The sequence below is a fragment of the Acomys minous genome (assembly GCF_964271855.1).
Source record: "Acomys minous genome assembly, chromosome: 5".
NCBI classification, from domain to species: Eukaryota; Metazoa; Chordata; class Mammalia; order Rodentia; family Muridae; genus Acomys; species Acomys minous.
Genome location: NC_140494.1, coordinates 83,660,770 through 83,680,641, shown reverse-complemented (window position 1 = coordinate 83,680,641; position 19,872 = coordinate 83,660,770). Strand labels below are relative to the sequence as shown.

At 50.4% G+C, this 19,872-nt stretch overlaps 1 protein-coding gene and 1 long non-coding RNA gene across 2 annotated transcripts; one reads left to right on the top strand and one right to left on the bottom strand.

The window, feature by feature from the left end:
- Positions 1-72: 72 nt before the first annotated feature.
- Positions 73-13,156, bottom strand: ICAM1 (intercellular adhesion molecule 1). The gene is made up of 7 exons (XM_084783225.1): positions 12,844-13,156; positions 9,190-9,450; positions 3,101-3,415; positions 2,499-2,786; positions 1,570-1,827; positions 1,222-1,470; positions 73-1,131 (listed from the first exon to the last, which is right to left on the bottom strand). Exons 1-7 carry the CDS (start codon positions 12,908-12,910, stop codon positions 959-961), a joined length of 1,611 nt encoding a protein of 536 aa, XP_084639351.1. The 5' UTR covers positions 12,911-13,156; the 3' UTR covers positions 73-958.
- Positions 13,077-18,580, top strand: LOC311598238. The gene is made up of 2 exons (XR_014779516.1): positions 13,077-13,171; positions 14,221-18,580. It is a non-coding gene; the product is annotated as an uncharacterized lncRNA (long non-coding RNA).
- Positions 18,581-19,872: the final 1,292 nt, after the last annotated feature.

Sequence of the window (19,872 nt, the reverse complement as noted above, 5' to 3'; positions counted from 1 at the left end):
TGGTGGGGGTCAGGGATACTCAGAGAGGGCTCTGGCTAAATGATATGATGCCTGTCCTCAAACGCAGAAGAGGCCGAGGCCAACATAAAACTTTATTGAGTCAAAGGAAAGGCTTCTGAGCTGGGAGGGGTAACCGTAACCCCACAGCTCGCAGGACCCTCCCCGGTAGTCGCAGCATTTCCTTCCATTTCGTGAGCACGAGTCTCCGTAGCTGAGCAGCCAAGGGTGGGCATCCTTATGTAGACATGGTGGCTGACGTCGAGAAAAAGGCAGGAACACGTGAGCGGGGAGGTGGTTATCCATGTGGGTGCTGGGAGTCAAGGGTGTGGCGGCGGGGCTCCGAGAGAACCCGCTGCTAGTCCCCATGAGTCAGTCCTTTTGGGGAAAGCATCCTGACCAATGGAAAAAAACCCAGCCCCACGTGACCGGAAAAACCCCAGCCCCACGTGACCCTTCCCTCAGGCTCTATTGACTGTACGGCCCTTGCAACAGTGTCCAGGCAAGAACCTCTATGTTCACCTGCTCACTGCTCTCCCGTCTGTGCAGGGTACTCAATAAATAGCAGGTAAAACAATTAATAAATACATCATCATGAAGAGTTTGCAGACCATGCCCAGCTTTCCTATGTCAGAGGAAGTACGGTCTTATACTTCACCTCTTGCTCGTGTCTATTGGATACCACATCTTTCTTAGCCAGGGGCCCCTCAGCACAGGCACAAGATCATGAAGTCAGCATTTCCTGGAGAAGGCGCACGTGTGGGTGGGTCCAGGTCACACACCCTAACAGTCTTGCCAGTCCCGTCATCTTAGGCCTGAGGCGACAAGTGTGCAGTGGAGAGGACGTACATCCTGAGGCCACCATCCTGTCCTATCACAGCCTGAGGAGGTGGGTTGAGGGTAAACCTTTCTGTTCAAAAGCAGCAGCTGCTGCCCAGGGAGGTACTGGTGTCCTGCCAGCTCAGGGAGGCGGGGCTTGCGCCTTGAGTTTCATGGCCTCCTCCTGGGCCTTCTGTAGCTTGTATATCTTGATCTTTCTCTGGTAGTTGTAAAGGTAAATGGCCAAGATCGCAAGGCCCACAATGGCCACCATTGTCACCCCAATGATGACGGCCAAATTATTCTGTTGGTGGTCTGTGTGTTAGAGACAGAAGGGGACGGTGAGAGTTGAGGACTCAGCACCTAGCCCACCCCTCACCCGGACCTGTATCCCAGGACACTCACACAGCACGGTCAGGGACACATCCCTGGTGACCTTCCCCTGGGAGCTCACGGCATGGCACTCGTAGATACCGCTCATCTCCCGTCTGACATTTTTCACTACGCCGATGGGCAGCGGGGCGCCATCTGCTCTCCGGCTGCAGGACAGCTTGGGGGCTGGGTTGCCCCAGGCCTGGCATTTCAGGGTCTGCTGAGACCCCTCTTGCCAGGTCCAGTTCCCCAGGCAGTCCCTCGCATCCAGCCGGGGACCATCTGGAGAAAGTGTAGAGTAAGGGACACAGGTCAAGGAAGGCTCAGAGGGCACATAGGGCAGTTAGCGGGTGTTGATCACTACCCCGCAGCCCCACTCACACAGCACGCGGAGTTCCAGGGTCTGGTTTTTAAACAGTGACTTCCCAGCCACCTCCAGGGCCGCAGAGCAAAAGAAGCGTCGCTTGTGATCCTCGGAGCTGACATTCAGCGTGAGTTGGACCTGCGGGGATGGTGGCCCAGGGGTGGCGCCGCTCAGCACCACCACCTGCGCTCCGCTGTGGGCTTCACACTTCACAGTTACTTGGCTCCCTTCTGACACCTCTAGCTGGCTCAGGGTCAAGACCGGAGCTGGAAAGTCTAGGGGCGGAAACACTCCGTGAGTCCCGCCCAGAGCAAGCCCCGCCCTTGACCCTTGACCCCCTCAGCTCAGCGTCAAGTATAGGTGGGCTTTACTCCAAGCTCTGTCCTCTAGTGTCAGCCCCAAACTCCAGCATTGGCCATCTGGGAACTGGGCTCTTCCTTTTGAAAGGCCTAGCCTCCATTTTAGTGTTTTTTTGTTTTGTTTTGTTTTGTTTTGTTTGTTTGTTTTAAACAAGGTCTCACTGTGTGGCCCTGGTTGGTCTTGAACTCTCTCTCTCTCTCTCTCAAGATTTATTTACTTGTTTGTTTATTTATTTATTTATTATGTACACAGTGTTCTGCCTGCATGTGCACCTGCAGGCCAGAAGAGGGCATTAGATCTCATTACAGATGGTTGTGAGCCATCATGTAGTTGCTGGGAATTGAACTCAGGACCTTTGGAAGAGCAGCTGGTGCTCTTAACCTCTGAGCCATCTCTCCAGGCCCTGGCCTTGAACTCTTAGGGACTCCTTCCACCTCTGGCACCCCTGGTCGTGCCTGTGGAGCCAGTCCTTACTCATGGGCTACCCCACCTACAGTGTCCGCTCTGCCCTGAACTGGGTCTTACTCCTTTGGTACCCTGCTCAGTCAGGTCTGCTGTCGCTGGACCAAGCCCCGCCCTTTCTTACTGTAGATGTGCAAGGTCTTCTGATCCTCCAGGATGTGGCCTGCCAGCTCCAACACACAGCGCAGCTGCTGGGTTCCTTCCAGCTCACCAGTCACTTCCACCAAGGCGGTGGCTGACACAAAGTCTCTGCTGCTTGTCTTCTCTTGGGGCAGCCTCTGGCCCCCCAGCTCCAGATGCATCTGCGCTTCAGAGGCAGGAAACAGGCCTTCCAGGGAGCAGAGCAACTTCTGCTGAGTGCCCACCTCCAGGAAGTCAGGGCTATCCAGCTTTAGGGTGGTCACAGGAAGATCTTGGGAGACAAGGCAGGCATGAGCAAGACCCGTGGCCACCCACAAACCCCCCTTTTTATTTTCTTTGTATTCATTTATTTGATCTGTATACGTGTATGCGACTCACTTGTGGAAGACAAAGGACAACTTTCAGGAGCCAGTTTTCCCCTTTGGAAGTTGAACTTTGAACTCTGCTCATCAAGCTTGAGTGCAGGCCCCTTTACCCATGGAGCCATCTCACTAACCCTAAAACTTCCTCAGCACCTCTCCCCCACTGCTGGAGTCAGCTTTCTCCCAAGAACCCACTGCACCCTGTGCAGGAACAGAGCCTCACCGAAAGTCCGGAGCTGCCTGACCACGGAGACATTGGAAAACAGCGGCAGCCCTTGGGGCCTGAGGTCCAGTTCTGTGCGGCATGAGAAATTGGCTCCATGGTGGTCTCTACTAGCTAGCAAGGTGGCTGTGATCTCCTTGGACTCCCTGGGGAGGTCACCCACTAGTGCCCGGCTCAGCGTCTCCTCCCCACGGAGCAGCTCCACTGAGAGCTGGGTCTGGGGTGCCCCGCCTTTCACCTCACAGCGCAGGGTGAAGTTCTTGCCCACCTGCTGCCAGGCCAGCAGAGGTTTCAGCTCAACACGTTCCGGGAATGCTGCAGGGAAACAGAGGGTTGAGGATCCTGTAAGATGAACTTCTGCTGACAGCCCCACACCTGACTGAGGGCCTCAGCCACTGGAAACCACAGCCCTAAGCAGACAGGAATGCAGAGAGCCGTGGGGAAAGCCAGGGAGGAGGCTAGGGGTGTGTGCACACGAGTTGTCACCCATTCCCAGCAGTGATTCCTGAGAGGTGAAAACAAACTCCAAATTCTATCAAGAGCAAACTGTGCAAACAAGTGTGCTAGAGGTAGACATGACTCCTCAGGACTGAGGGGGTGGGGGGTGGCCCAGTCTTAGAGGCCTTGCCTATCAGGCAGGAGGCCCTGGATTCCATCATCTTTGTCTCTGTCTCTGTCTCTCTCTCACACGCGCATGCGCACACACACGCACACACACACACACACACACACACACACACACACATTGCATTGATAAAATTAAAGTGACCAGGAGTGGTGGTACACCTTTAATCCCAGCACTCAGGAGGCAAAGGCAGGTGGATCTCTGAGTTGAAGGCCAGTTGGGACTACAGTGAGTTCCAGAACAGCCAAGGGTACACGGAGAAACTGTGTCTCAAAAAACAAACACACGAACTAACTAACTAACAAATCCCTGGATCCCATGCAAAGTTGGAAAAGAGAATAAACCCCACTGAGTTATCCTCTGTCCTCCCATATGCAGACCTGGCATGCAGGGCTTTTTGTTTTGTTTTGTTTTGGTTTTTGGTTTTTCGAGACAGGGTTTCTTTGTGTAGCCTTGACTGTCCTGGACTCACTTTGTAGATCAGGCTGGCCTCGAACTCACAGCGATCTGCCTGCCTCTGCCTCCTGTACTGGGATTAAAGGTGTGCGCCACCATGCCCAACCAGACATGCAGGTTTTACACCCACACATCATACATACACAATGAAAACAACATATAACCCGGGCATGGTGGTGTATGCCTTTAATCTCAGCACTTGGGAGGCAGAGGCAGGAGGATTGCTGTGAGTTCAAGGCCAGCCTGGTCTACAAAGTGAGTCCAGGACAGCCAGAGCTGTTACACAGAGAAACCTTGTCTCGAAAAAACAAAAACAAAAACAAAAAACCCTGAAAGCCTAGCATAGTGGTATACACCTGTAATCCCAGCACTCTGGAGACAGAGACAGGCACCTAAATGGTGGCTCACAACCTCATGGACTCTGGCTCCCTCTTTTGGCCTCCTGAGGCACCAGGCACAAACTGGGTGTACACTTACCCACAAGCAAAATATCCCTACACATAAAATAAAAACAAATCATTTTGTAAAAATTAACCTCTGAGCTGGGCAGTGGTGGCACATGCCTTTAAATGCCAGCACTTGGGAGGCAGAGGCAGTCAGATCTCTGTGAATTCGAGGTCAGCCTGATCTACAGAGAATGTTCCAGGACAGACAAGCCACACAGTGAAATCCTGTCTAAAAAAAAAAAAAAAAGAAGAAGAAGGAAAGAAATGACCTCTGACCTCCTTGCACATACTGTGCCACTCCTCCCTATACAAAGTAAATAAAAATACAGCTTGTAGAATTTGTGCTCCTTTCAGACCTAAGTCCCCAAAGAGACAACTTGACTCCCTGACTTAAAACACAGGCATTAAAAACAAAAAACAAAAACAAGCCTGACGTGGTGGCGCATGCCTTTAATCCCAGCACTTGGGAGGTGGAGGCAGGCAGATCAATGTGAGTTCTAGGCCAGCCTGGTCTACAAAGTGAGTCCAGTACAACCAAGACTACACAGAGAAACCCTGTTTTGGAAAAAACAAAAAACAAAACAAACAAACAAACAAAAACCAGGCACATGGGGGAGAGCATGGTTCTTGGTCTTACTTCTTGGCCCTGAACTTTAGTCTCTCACAAAATCCTGGTTGTTCAAATATTTGTCTGCCCCTTCCATCTTGGATGCTGCAATCATAAGCAGCAAGCGAGCCAGGCTGCGGCTGGATCCAATTGCCGCCAGCCAGCTTCCACTTCCGGTAATCTAGCTTTCCACACCCTCCCTGGCTCCCTCACTCCTTTCTTCCCAAGGAGAAAGCACCCACACTGGCACCCATGCGCAGTTCTTCTCATGTGCACAAGGTGGTAGTTTTCTTCTCCAGCCTTTCTCTAGGGGGTTCCCTCTGCCAGGAACAACCCCTCCCACCCCTGCCTGGGTTTTTGGGTGGTTGTTAGTGACTCCCAACACACACACCTGAAATTCACTATGTAGAACAGGCTGGCCTTGAACTCCACCTCTGCCTCCCAAGTCCTCTGATTAAAGGCATGCACCACCACCACCACCACCCCTGGCTCAGGTTCATGTAAAGTAAGGCAGGCAGGCACAGCTGAACAGCCCAAGTGACAGCCCCGGCCCCAGCCCTGGGTTTCCAAGATCAGGTACCCTGGGAAAGCTCATCAGAGGGACTTCTCAAGGCCACCAGGAATGCTTGGGGACTTCTCTCCCTCCAGGGCAGCACTGGCACATATACCCACCATCCTCCAAATCACAAGCTACACTGAGAGTTCCCAAAGGCTGAGATTTCTGTCAGCCAACACTAAGATTTATGGCTTCTTTCTTTCTTTCTTCCTTTTTTTTTCTTTTTCAAGACAGGGTTTCTCTGTGTAGCTTTGGCTGTCCTGGACCCTCTTTGTAGACCAGGCTGGCCTCGAACTCTCAGAGATCCACCTATCTCTGCCTCCCTGAGTGCTGCGATCACAGGTGTAAGCCACAGCACCCAGCTAAGACTGATGACCTTCAGGTTTCCCTGTATCATACCAATCTAAGGACAGCTGCCAAATGCCCAATGGTTACCCAGTTCCTCAGTGCTAATTCCAAAGCCAGCTGGGTATAGCCTCTGCCTGGAAGTCCCCAGTGAGGCTGGGGGCATGGTTCAGAGAGAGGGCCCCATCCCTAGAATACCCAGAGCAGCTGGGAGAAGGGTTGAGGTTAGCGCCGGCGTAACATGTGAGGCCTCCCCTCCCCTCCTGCCCCTGCTGCACCCAACACAGAAATGGTCACAGCACTCCTCCTCAGCATGCATTTCCTTTTAATTAATAAAACATTCCTTCGGGCAGGAAGGAGCTTTTGCATTCTTTTATACAATTGCAAACTATTCTGTGGTATGCCCAAACCAAACTTTATCTCACCATTCCCCTGGTCCTCTATCTTTGAGTGGTTTGGTAAATATTTGACCTTCAAACACAGCTGCATTGTGGGTTAGGATGCTCAGTGGTTCGGCACATACCTGGCCAAGAGCAAAACTCTGATGGTCCCATTCTCAGCCCTAAGGGGACAGAACAACCCTGGATCTGGACCAGTTCCCCGTGGGAGGGATCCAGGCACCAACCATTTCCAAGCCTGGAATCTGAAGGTTGCAGGACACCTATATATCTTATGTAAAGAACTGATGTCCAGTGCAGGCTTGTAGGCACACACACCTACAGTCTGGGTGCTTGGGAGGTGGGTACATGAAAAGCAAGATGTCAAAGCCAGCTTACCTTTAAAAAAAAAAAGCAAGCAGGTAGCTCAGTAGTTAAAGCACTGGCTGCTATAGCAGAGGACCTGGGTTCGGTTCCCAGGACCCACATGGCTCACAACCACCTGGAACTCCAGTTCCAGAGGTCTCAGTGCCCTTTTCTGGTCTCCACAAGTGGGCACATTCATAATGCAGGTTCAAAACATTCATTCAAACACACACACACATACACACACACACACACACACACACACACACACACACACACAAAATCTTTGAAAAAATAAATAAATAAAAACAGTGCAGTGGTGGCACAAGCTTTTAATCCCAGCTCTCAGGAGGCAGAGGTAGGCAGGTCTCTGAGTTCAAGGCCAGCCTGGTCTCTAGAGTGAGCTTCAGATCAGGTAGAGCTACATGGAAAACCCCTGTCTGGAAAAATAAAAACAAACAAGCAAACAACAAAAACAGGACCAGCAAGATGGTTTAGAGAGTGAAGGCGCTTAGTGCCACCAAGGCTGATGACCTGAGTTCCAATTCTCTGGGTCCTACCTGGTGCAAGGATAGAAATCACTCCTGGAAGTTGTCCTCTGTCCCTGGTAATGGGGGTTGGTCTGGTGCTATGTCTTTTAATGCTAATTACTGGGCCCCTAAGAGCTAGTGTCTGCTCAGACCATCGCATTCTCAGGTACACCTGTCCTTGTGGTGGAAACCTTGCTCCACCTAATTTAAAGTTGATTGGTTAAAAACAAAAAAATGCTGAAGCCAGGTGGTGGTGGTGGTGGTGGCGGCGGCGGCAGCGGCGGCGGCGGCGGCGGCGGCGGCGGCGGCGGCGGCGGCGCACGCCTTTAAATCCCAGCACTTGGAAGGCAGAGGTAGGCGGATCGCTGTGAGTTCGAGGCCAGCCTAGTCTCAAAGTGAGTCCAGGACAGCCAAGGCTACACAGAGAAACCCTGTCACGAAAAAGCAAAAAAACAAAAATCAACAAAACAGAACAAAACAAAACTCTGAAACTTGGGATTTGGCAGAAGAGAGGGAGTGGAGTTTTGAGGTTGCAAGGCCAAAGGTTGGGGAACTCAAGGGAAGGTGCAGGAGAGGAGGGAATGGACAAATTCCAGAGAAAATAATAATGCAAGTACCTGGGACCGTAAATAGGAGGAAGATGAATTGATAGTGGGATAATAGGTTCGTTATTATCTTCACCTCTGTGCTTAATTTTGAATGAATCATAGTCTCAATGTATGGTTGTTTGGGGAAATTATTGATTAATGAATGAATAAGGTTTTACTAATTATGTGATTGAATATTAATTCTCAATAGTCATCAACACAGCCGGGCGTGGTGGCGCATGCCTTTAATCCCAGCACTCGGGAGGCAGAGGCAGGCGGATCACTGTGCGTTCGAGGCCAGCCTGGTCTACAAAGTGAGTCCAGGATGGCCAAGGCTACACAGAGAAACCCTGTCTCGAAAAACCAAAAAAAAAAAAAAATATATATATATATATATATATATATATATATATATATATATATATATTTATCAACACCCTGGAACATGTTTCACCGTGTAGCCTCCCCAGCTTGCCTGGAACTCATTATGTAGACCAGGCTGACCTTCAACTCACAAAGATCCTCCTGCCTCTGTCTCCCAGGTGTAGGAATTAGAATAACGTGCCACTGCGCCTAAGATAAATTTTTTGGCTTTTCGAGACAAGGTTACTCTGTGTAGCCTTGGCTGTCTTTGACTCACTTTGTAGACCAGGCTGGCCTCGAACTCACAGACATCTGTCTGCCTCTGCCTCCCAAGTGCTGTGATTACAGGTAAGCACCACAGCACCCAGCTCCTGACGTAATTAAAAAAATAAACTAAAAATTCAAAAGTACAACGCAGGCTGGGCGTGGTGGTGCACACCTTTAATCCCAGCACTCTGGAGACAGAGACAGGTGGATCTCTGTGAGTTTGAAGCCAGCCTGGTCTACAAAGCTAGTCCAGGAAAGCCAAGGCTACACAGAGAAACCCTGTCTGGAAAAAAAAATTTAAAAACCCAAAACATTAGAAATACTTAATAATAATAATAATAATAATAATAATAATAATAATAATAATAATACAGTTAAATAAGAAAAATCCAGGCATCAGATGGTAGCATTCTAGAATGTTCTAAATCCCTATGGTACACTCTCCTGGCAGAGGCTTAAAGAGCTTTCTAAATGACTATGGGACTTTCCAAAGCTGCCTCCTCATGTGCCAGCTGTCAAGTCCCCTGGGTCTCTCTACATCCCGCCCCTGGCCATGCCACTCACAATACACCACGATGCTGGCAGAGAGCGAGGACTGAACGGTGTCACAGTTCTCAAAGCACGTTGGTCTGCTGTCTTTCTGAATGTTACTCAGCTCAAACAGCTTCCAGTTGCGTTCACTCTCCAGCTTGACTTTCTGCCACTGAGTTTCCAAGCCCAGGTTAAGGCTCCCGTTGCAGGAGGATGAGCAGTTCACCAGCAGGGACCCTCCTTGAGGCAGGATGGCTTCTATGGGGTTCATGGATAGCTGAGCACCACCAGGCCCTGGAACAAAAGGGAGAGAGGTGATAGGCTGGTTCTGCTATGTGACCTCAGGGCTAAGTGCTGACCGTGCAGCCTTGAGCCAGGCAGAGTTCTGACCCCGCCCCTCCCCCCCCCCCCCATGCAGGAGGCAGCCAAACACGGAGTACACAAGATAACAAATTATGGGTGTTGAGGGGCTGAGACTAGGGCTGGCTGGGATCAGTGGGCAGAGTGCCTGCCTAGCATGCCTGAAGTGGAGCACCCCAGAAACTGAGTGTGGTGGCACATTCCTGTAATTCCAGCACTCAGGAGGATCAGGAGCTGAACACATCCTGGGTGACAAATGGATTTCCTTTCTCTTTAAAAATAATTACTTTGTGTTTGTGCATGTACATATGTGTGTGTGTGTGTGTGTGTGTGTGTGTGTGTATGTACATGCAAATAGGTGCCAGAAGAGGCCATCAGACCCTCTGAAATTGAGTCTTTGTGGTGCTGGGATACTGATCCTCGGTAAGAGTGGCCAGTGCTTAAGGGCTGTGCCGGCTGTCAGACAGACATGCTGCCACACCCAGTTTAATGCAGAGCTAGGGATGGAGCCCAGGGTTTCAGACTAGACAGGGCTCTGCCCACTGAGCCTGCACCAGCCTCACAGAGCAGCAGGGTTTTCCTTCTTGTTCTTATTCTGGCTTTCCCTTTTTTGGTCTGTCTGTCTGTCTGTCTGGTTTGAGACAGGGTTTCTCTGTGTAGCCCTGGCTGTAGACCAGGCTAGCCTCATAAAGATTTGCCTGCCTCTGCTTCCCAAGTGCTGAAACTAAAGGCGTGTGCCACCATGCCTGGCTCAACAGTGGCTGGCAATAAGAGTTTTGTCATACAGCTGGGCACAATGGCACAGCACTTTAATCCTAGCACTCAGGAGGCAGAGGCAGGCAGATCTCTGAGCGTTCAGGTCAGCCTGGTCCACAAAGCGAGTCCAGGACAGCTGGACTACAAGAGAAACTCTGTCTCAAAGGAAAAATAATAAGTAAATAAAGAGCTGGGCGTGGTGGCCCACGCCTTTAATCCCAGCACTCGGGAGGCAGAGGCGGGCGGATTGCTGTGAGTTCGAGGCCAGCCTGGTCTACAAAGTGAGTCCAGGACAGTCAAGGCTACACAGAGAGACCCTGTCTCGAAAAACCAAAAAAAAAAAAAAAAAAAAAAAAGTAAATAGAGTAAGACATAACATTTAGTTCCTTCAGTGCTGGAGAGATGGCTCAGAGAATAAGAGCACAGGCTCCTCTTTCAAAGGACCTGGGTTCAATTCCCAGCACCCACATGGCAGTTCATAATTGTCTGTAACTTCAGTTTCAGAGGAGCCAATACCCTCTCACACAGTCATACATGCAGGTAAAACACTAATTCACATAAAATTTTTAATTAATTTAAAAAACACATATAGTTCCTTGTTGGTAGATTTGAGAAGAAATCTGAAGGATGAGAAGGCTGAATAGAGGGGAAAAAAATTTTTTTTTCAGACAGAACAGAGAACGCAAAGGCCCTGAGTCAGGGAGGCAGGAACTGAAAACAGAGTCAGAGGAAAAGAGGGAAGGAATGAAATAAGAAGACCCTCTGGGTAGTGGTGGTCACATTGAAAATCTGTCCCTAATGCCAGATGTGGTGGCTTACACCTTTAATCATAGCACTTAGGAGGCAAGAGGATCTTTGTGAGTTCGAGGCTAGCTTAATCTACATGGTGAGTTTTAGCTACACAGGGAGACCCTGGGTTTTTGTTGTTGTTGTTGTTTTGGTGTTTGGTGTGTGTTTTTTTTTTTTTTGGAGGGGATGTCCCTTAGCCTGGGGGGTTGCTCAGAAATATAGCACTTGACTAACTTATGCAAAGACTTATGGTCTGTCTCCACCACAGGCTTAAGCAAGGAGGAGGGGCAGGTGTGGAGCCTGTAAATCAAACACTTGGGAGGCAGAAGCAGGAAGATCATGAGTTCGAAGTTAGCCTGTCCTGGAGAGCAACTTGTAGACCAGCCTGGCCAATATACGGAGTTTCAGTGTGAAAACACTAAAAAGGAGCCAGCAAGAAGGCTCAACAGGCAAAGACTTGCAAGCAGCCTGACCGCCTGACGTCAGTGCCCGGAGCTCACGCAATGGAGGGAACCAGTTCTGCAAGCTGCCTTCCAGCCTCCACATTTATGCTGTGGCACATGCACACACATGTACAATAAACAAATAAAATGTAATCAATAAATTAAAGGAACAAACCCTGGGCAGTAGTGGTGGATGCTTGTAATCCCAGCACTCTGGGAGGCAGAGGCAGGTGGATCTCTGTGAGTTCAAGGCCAGCCAGGTCTACAAAGCAAGTCCAGGACAGCCAAGGCTAACACAGAAACCCTGTCCCCCCCCCAAAAAAACTAAAAAAAACTAAAAAAAAAAAACTAAAAACACCACCAAAAGCCTGTGAGCTCAACTTTGCCCCCTCTCTTCCCGAAGGACACCAGTGCTGTGATTAGAGGGCTGGGCTGGAAGAAGTACAGCGGCTGGACACTCCACGGAGAACTTTGAGGCTAAGAGACTATCCAGCTATGAGCAATTCTGGGAATCCAGATCAGAAAACTCTCGTGAGCTTCGCACCAACTTCTGACCCTTCCTCTCACAGAACAGCTGGGCGGTCCCCAGGCTTCAGCGAGGGAGGGCAGCAGAGGGGAGTCCTGGGCAGCTTCACTTCTCAGCCTCCGGCTCCTGAGTACATCAGCCCTGGAATTCCCCAGCGCAGAAGCAGCCTGGACTTCCCCAGGGCTGCGCATGAGGAACAGGGTGTCTGTGGGAAGGGAACCGGACCTCAAGACTCAGCTTTGCACGGGTCAGCCCCTCATACCATCTGCTCCCCACCTGGGCCACATTCTGATTGCCCCATGACAAGGCCTGTGACCACAGTTGCCATTGCACAGACCTGGAACCCAGGTTCTAACCGTACAAATTTATAGAGGAGCCGTGTGTCTTCAGCCTGTAATCGCAGACTGAAGGAGGAAGGGCTGGGAGGCCACGAGGAGTGAGTGTTCAAGACCGAGAAGAGGCTACATGTCAAGGCATCAGCCAAACGGGAGGGAAGGGAAGAGAAGGCGGGGAAGGGAAGCATCTGGAAAGAGGGAGAGGAGGAAGAGAGAGGGAGAGGGACAGGGAGGAGAAAAGAGAATGAGAAACACTTGTGTTCTATAGCCTGCCCATGGAGTCATGCAACGCGGGATTCGAACTCCAGGCTGTTGGTTTTCAACCCTTCCCTTCTACACTCCTACTTCCCGTTAACAGCAGCTTAAGTACGATCCGTGTGATGCTCCGCTGCTCCGGGAGCAGGACTCTCCATCGCGCTTTGGGTCCACCTTGGAGATCGGAGACCTGTCCCCAAAAGCGACCCCATCTCGGACTCACCTGGGATCATAACGGTGACCAGGGCCAGGAGCAGAGGCAGTACGGGCCCGGCGAAGGTGGGAGCCATAGCAGGGCAGGGGCTGAGAGCAGGTAGCAACGGAATCCGGCGCAAGCACTGGCTGCGGTCAGAGGCCAGCGCTGCCTTTATAGCGGCTGGCCGCGGGGGGCCGAGGGGCGGTGCTGTCGGGGCCACTTTCCCGGAAACCTCGCGCCTTCCCCTCCGGAACGAGGACTTTGGTATTTCCGGATGAAGACTGTACCCTGGCCGAGAGGGGTGGTACTCAGAGTACCTCGCTGGCCGCTGCGACCCAGGAATTTCCAAACTGAGGTAATGACTTGTAAGGGGTGACTTCTAGGGGGGCGGAGTGCTTGTGAGAGAGACGGCCTCAGCGATGAGAAGGTGAGTCCAGGAGAGAAGGCTCCAGGCCTCAAGGAGTCATGCGTCCAGATGAATTGCTTGACTAGTGCCCACTCCCCTGGGCTATCAGCACCGCCATTCCCTCGAGAGAGTAAACTGAGGCTTCGCGTTTCGCAGGGATCTGAAATCAAGTCCTGATCCCCCAACTTCTGCAGGCAGGTCTCTTTAACCCACCAGACAAGCCCTTGCCAGGGATAAAGGTTCCCTGGAATCGTTTGGGGACGCCATCCATTCACAGGTGCCCCTCTCCCTTAGGGCCACGCTCCATCCACTTGACGCTAGAGATTTTCAGAGCAAAGATTTCAACAGGCCCGGACAGATCAGGCAGGAGAGTGAATCCTGCCAGAGAGGCGACGACGTGCAGTCCTCACGTCCCTCCCACCCACGGGTGCCCCCGCCCCCGCGGCCTCGCTTCCCCTTTTCTTTGACCGCTGTGAGTTCATGATAGCTCCCCAAAATGGAAACAGTCTGATGCTGTGGCGTGGAGCCCTGCACCGTCCTTTCCTGGGCTTGATGGGAAACTGAGGGCGACTGGAAAGGACAGGCACCTTTCAGAGGAGAGGGACGTGTCCCCCACCCTCCCTTCACTTCTCTCCCTCCCTCTCTCTCTCTCTCTCTCTCTCTCTCTCTCTCTCTCTCTCTCTCCTCTCTCTCTCTCTCTCCCTCTCTCTCCCGCTCTCTCTCTCCCTCTCTCTCTCTCTTTCTCTCCTCCCCGCCCTTGGCTGGCCTTGAACTCACAGTGATCCACCTGCCTCTGCCTCCCAAGTGCTGAGATTAAAGGCGTGCGCCATCTCGCCGGCCTCCGTCTCTTTTTATTTTAATTTTTATTTTTTTGAGGCCAGGTGTCAAGTAGCCCAGGCTGACTTCAAACACTCTGCAGCTCAGGATGACTTTGAACTCATGATCCTGCCTCCTGCTCCACCACGCTTGGTTATTTTAACCTTTGCTTTCTGGGGCAGACCCTGAACTCCGATGGGCGAAGAGAGTTCTCCAAGCCTAGTCTTCCGAGAGCCAGGGACTTGCTTAGCTGAACCTTGGGCACCTGAAGCTTCCTGTTGTGGGACGCTGTACCGTTGCCGTGGAAACCGGCTCTGGGCCAGGAGGTCACGATGCAGATGCGGAAGGGAGAGGTTTAGATGCTCTCTTCCTCCCCGGGCCACTCCACACCCACCCCGATAGCCTGGGTATTCCTAAGGAATTTCCACGGGGATCTTTTGATCTTGGGGGGGCTGGGGAGGGGGCATTCAACCCAGGGCCCTGGAAGACTGTGGTGGAGTTACAAGGTGACCTCAGGGAAGTCGGGGGGGGGGGGGCGGAACCCTGGGAGTGGATTTTTCTCGGGGTGTGAATGAGAAGCTTTGGTCCCTACTTCCTGTGTGTGAGCCTCCAGCACTCTAAGTTCCCATTTGCAGCTGGAAGAGGGTGATTATTTAAGCTGTGCCTGCTGTGTTCACAGAGCTGAATGCTGAAAGCCCCTCCCGGGATCCTCAGTGGAGCGGCAACAGGCGGAAAGCAAGTCTACTTCAACAGAAAAGCTGAGCAGCGCACAGCAGCCTGTAACTGTTGCACTCAGGAGATGGGGCAGGACCAGATGGCCGAGGTCAGTCTCCACTACACAGTGAATTTAAGGCCAGCCACACATAAGAATTTGTTTTCAAGAGCTATCAACTGGCACCTAGAAAGATGATGGCTCCACAGCTAAGACCAAATGTTCTTGAGGAGAACCCGGGTTCAATTCCCGTTACCCATATGGCAGCTCACAACCACCTGTATCTCCAGCTCTAGAAATTTGATATTCTCTAGATGGAGAGGTGGCTCAGAGGGTAAGAGCACTGGCTGCTCTTCCAAAGGTCCAGTACTTGGGAGGCAGAGGCAGGTGGATCTCTTGAGTTTCTGAGTTCAAAGCCAGCTAAGGTCACACTGATAAACCCTGTCTCAAACAACAAGCAAACAAAAAAGAACAGTTGCTGCTGTTTCAGGGTACTTCTGTTCAGTTCCCAGCACCCACATGTTGGCTCATAACTATCCATAACTGCGAATCTGGTGCCCTCTTCTATCCTTCATGGGTACCAGGTATACACACAGGCAAAATACTCATACACACAGAATCTAATTTTATAGAATTTTATTTATTTTATGTGTATGGGTGTTTTGTTTGCATGTACCTATATAGCACATGTGTGCAGTGCCCATAGCAGCCAGAAGAGGGCATCAGGTCCCCTGGAGTTAGAGTTACAGAGGGTTGTGAACTGCCATTTGAGTGGTGGGAATTGACCCTTGGGTCCTCTCTCGAAGAGCCCCAGTAAGTGCTCTTAACTACTACTGAGCCATCTCTCCAGCCGTGTGTGTGTGTGTGTGTGTGTGTGTGTATGATGTTTATATAATATATACTTTATTATTTTTCAAGACAGGGTTTCTCTGTGTAGCCTTGACTGTCCTGGATTTGCTTTGTAGACCAGGCTGGCCTCGAACTCACAGAAATCTGCCTGCTTCTATTTAATATATATTAAATAAAACACTGGGAAGGCAGAGGAGTTTCAGGGCAGCCACAGTTACATAGTGAAACCCTGTCTTAAAACAAAACAAACAACTGGGTACCAGTGGCACACACTTGTAATCCCAGCATTCAAGGAGGCAGAGGCAAGTGGATCACTGTGAGTTCAAGGCCAGCCTGGTCTACAAAGTGAGTCCAGGATAGCCAGGGCTACACAGAGAAACTCTGTCTCGAAAAACCAACCAAATTTATATAAAAGATTGAGGTGGTGTTGGCACATACCTTTAATTCCAGAACTCAGGAGATAGGGGCAGACAGATCTCTGAGTTCAAGGCCAGCCTTGTCTACACAGCAAATTCCAGGGCAACCAGGACTACACAGAGAAACCCTGTCTCAGAAAGAAAAGGGGGTAGAGGAGTTTAGAGAGATGGCTCAGCAGTTAAGAGCACTGGCTCCTCCTCCAGAGGTCCTGAGTTCAATTCCCAGTAGCCACATGGTGGTTAACAACTATCTACAATGGGATCTGATGCCCTCTTCTGGCATGCAGGTGTACATGCAGATAGAGCACTAGCCCATAAACTGGTACCCAATGAAACCCTGCCTCCTCCCAGGGTAGAACCATCAGACTTGTTGAGGTTTGGAGTCAGGGTCAAGCACAGTTCCTCTGTACAGGTCTGAGATTCTGGGAGGGCCATTTGCTGAGGTGGGGATGGAAAGGTAAGAGGCAACAGAATGCAGAGCAGCGTATTGTAGAATTGCATTCCTTTGTGGTTTCCTCCCTGCCCTGCGCCTGTGTCTGCAGGAAGGCCATAACTTCCTCCCTGGTGCCAAGTGGTCTCACACCGACTAAGGAATATTCTGCAGACCAGAAACTTCTCAGACGTAGTGCAGGCACGACCCTCTTAAGTTCTGCTGGGGACACCTTACAGTTCCTTCAGCCTGCCTTGCTTTCTCGCCTTTCCCAGCATGGCTTGCCCTCCTTTCTGGAGCCTCATTTTTGTTTTGTTTTGTTTTGTTTTGAAACAGGGTTTCTCTGTGTAGCCTTGGCTGTCCTGGACTAACTTTGGAGACTAGGCTGGCTTCCTCTGCCTCCTGAGTGCTTGGATTAAAGGCGTCCGCCACCACTGCCCCAAAGGAACCTCAATTTTTGTTTATTTACTTTGAGATAGGATTTTGGTCTGCAGCCCAGTGTGGCCTGGAACTCCTCAGCTTCTGCTTCCAACACTGAAGAACTGGATGACAGCCATGCACTACCACACCCTGCTTATATTTCCTTTATCTTAATGATTGTAAGTGAGCACTCCCCCTCCACCCCAGACTCTCTCTGTAGCTTTGGCTGTCCTGGACTTGCTTTGTAATGCAGGTGAGCACTCTACCAACTGACCTACATGCCCAGCCATGCTGTTTATTTTTTCAGACAAGGCTTCATGTAGCTCAGGCTACACTCAGATGTTTAATCTCCTGGTCTTCCTGCCTCAACTTCCCAAGCATATTCACCACCTTTTCTGACTGCATCCCAATAACTTGAAAGTACATTTGAGAGACAGTATCATTCTTCTTTCTTTTTCTTTCTTTGGATTTTTTGAGACAGAGTTTTTCTTGCGTTATAGCCTTGGCTGTCCTGGACTAACTTTGTACACTAGGCTGGCCTTGAACTCACAGCGATCCGCCTGCCTCTGTCTCCTGAGTGCTGGGATTAAATAAAGGCACGTGCACCACTGTCCGGCCCCTGACTTTTATTTTTTAAACCTGTGGGTAGTGATGGCTCTCAGTGTTTCCTTCAAGTTCTAATGTCGGTGGTCTTGCATATGTTTCTTCGTACAACTATTCCCTAGTGTTACCACTGGCTTGTATGGTGGGTTTTGTTTTTTTGTAGCTGGGCTGTACTGGAACTCACTTGTAGACCAGGCTGGTCTTGAATTCAGAGATGTGCCTGCCTCTGCCTCTGCCTCCTGAGTGCAAGGATTAAAGACATGCGCCTGTCTAGTTTCTGAGCAGAAGAAACATAAGTTTATTAAGAAATAATAAGGGGGCTGGAGAGATGGCTCAAAGGTTAAGAGGACTGTTCTTCCAAAGGTCTCGAGTTCAATTTCCAGAAACCACATGGTGGCTCAAAAAACATCTATGATGAGATCTGGCGCCCTCTTATGGCTGACTGGCTCACACGCTGGCAGAACACTGTATAAAAAATAAATAGAGCCGGGCGTGGTGGCTCAAGCCTTTAATCCTAGCACTCGGGATTAATATATATATATTATAATATATAATAACAATAAGAAGAAGCCTGGCATGGTGGTGCATGCTTTTAATCCCAGCACTCAGGGAGGCAGAGGCAGGCAGATCACTGTCAGTTCGAGGCCAGCCTGGTCAACAGAGTCCCGGAAAGCCAGGGCTGCACAGAGAAACACTGTCTTGAAAAAAGAAAAAGGGAGGAGGAGGAGGAGGAGGACAAGAAAGAAGAAAGAAGAAGACACCAAGGGGCCAGGGGTGGCACATACCTTTAAACCCAACACTCGAGAAGCAGGGACAAGTGGGTTTCTGTGAGTTCAAGGCCAGCCTGGTCTACAAAGCCTAGGGCTGTTGTTAACACAGAGAAACCTGTCTTGAAAAAGCAAAAACCAAAGCCGGGCGTGGTGGCGCACGCCTTTAATCCCAGCACTCGGGAGGCAGAGTCATGGTGGATCGATGTGAGTTCGAGGCCCGCCTGGTCTACAAAGTGAGTCCAGGACAGCCAAGACTAACACAGAGAGACCGTGTCTCAAAAAACAAAAACAAAACCACCAAGGGTGAGGGGTTCAAGATACCTTTTTTTTTTTTTTTTTTTTTTTAAAGACAGGGTTTCTCTGCATAGCCCTGGCTGTTCTGGACTCTCTTTGTAGACCAGACCAGCACTGCCTCTCAAGTGCTGGGATTAAAGGCATGCACCACCACACTACGCCAGGACAGTCTTTAGTGTTTTTGAAATAGAGTCCATGGCAGCCCAAACTAGCTTCAAGTTGTATAAGAGTGGCTTTTTCAGCCATCTCTCCTGCTTGTCTCAAACGTTAGAATGACAGGTAATGCGCCACCATGCCTGCCTGGCCTTACTATGGAGCCAGGCAATCCTCAAAACTGCAGTTCTCCAGCCTCAATTCTCAAATTGTTGCAACAGACCATGTACCACACAGAGCCTCTGTGACTTTTGTTTTTCTAGTTGCAAACACACCCCAGGGATATTTTCAGCCAGAAGAGGGCTGGCAGCTGCAAGGTGTGACTGAGGCCCTCTGGCTGTATATACACCAACAGAAAGCAGCTCTAGTCAACTTCGGCCTGTGTTCAAAGACGTGGGGTACTGGGTGTTCCCCACTCTCTGGGGGCTCTATCTTACTTTTTGCTCATTAAAAATCTTTTGAGACTGTTAGCATACTGGCCCTAGTCTGCCTAGCAACCTATGATGTCATTACCTGCCTGCTACTAGGTGTGGCCCTACCCAGGATTATAAAGAGGACTAACCTACCTCTCTTGCCTCTCTGCACCTTTTACCTTTCTCCTTTTGCTGTCTGTACCTCTCTCTCTCTTCCCTTGGGGTATCCCACCCGCTTTCCAGCTCTCCCACACTTTTACAAATAAACTTCTCTATATAATATCTGTTGTGGCACATATTTTTTTCTCTTTTTGTCTTTGTTTTTTGAGACAGGGTTTCTCTTCTTGTCCTGGACTTGCTTTGTAGACTAGGCTGGACTTGAACTCACGGAGATCTGCCTGCCTCTGCCTCCCAAGTGCTGGGATTAAAGGCCTGTGTCACCACACCTGGCTTTTTGTTTGTTTTTTGAAACAGAAACAGGTTTTCATTAGCCCTGGCTGTCCTGGATTCACTTGTAGAGGGAGGCTGGCCTCAAACTCTCAGAGATCTGCCTCTGGAGTGCTGGGATTAAAGAGAGACAGGGTTTCTCTGTGGAGCCCTGGCTGTCCTGGACTCAGCTCTGATCTACCTGCCTCCTGAGTGCTGAGATTAAAGGTATACACCCACTGTCCAGCTTAAATTATTATTTTTAGTACATTGATGTTTTGCCTGCATGTTTGTCTGTGTGAGGGTGTCTGATCCCCCAGAATGGAGTTAGAGATAGTTGTGAGCTGA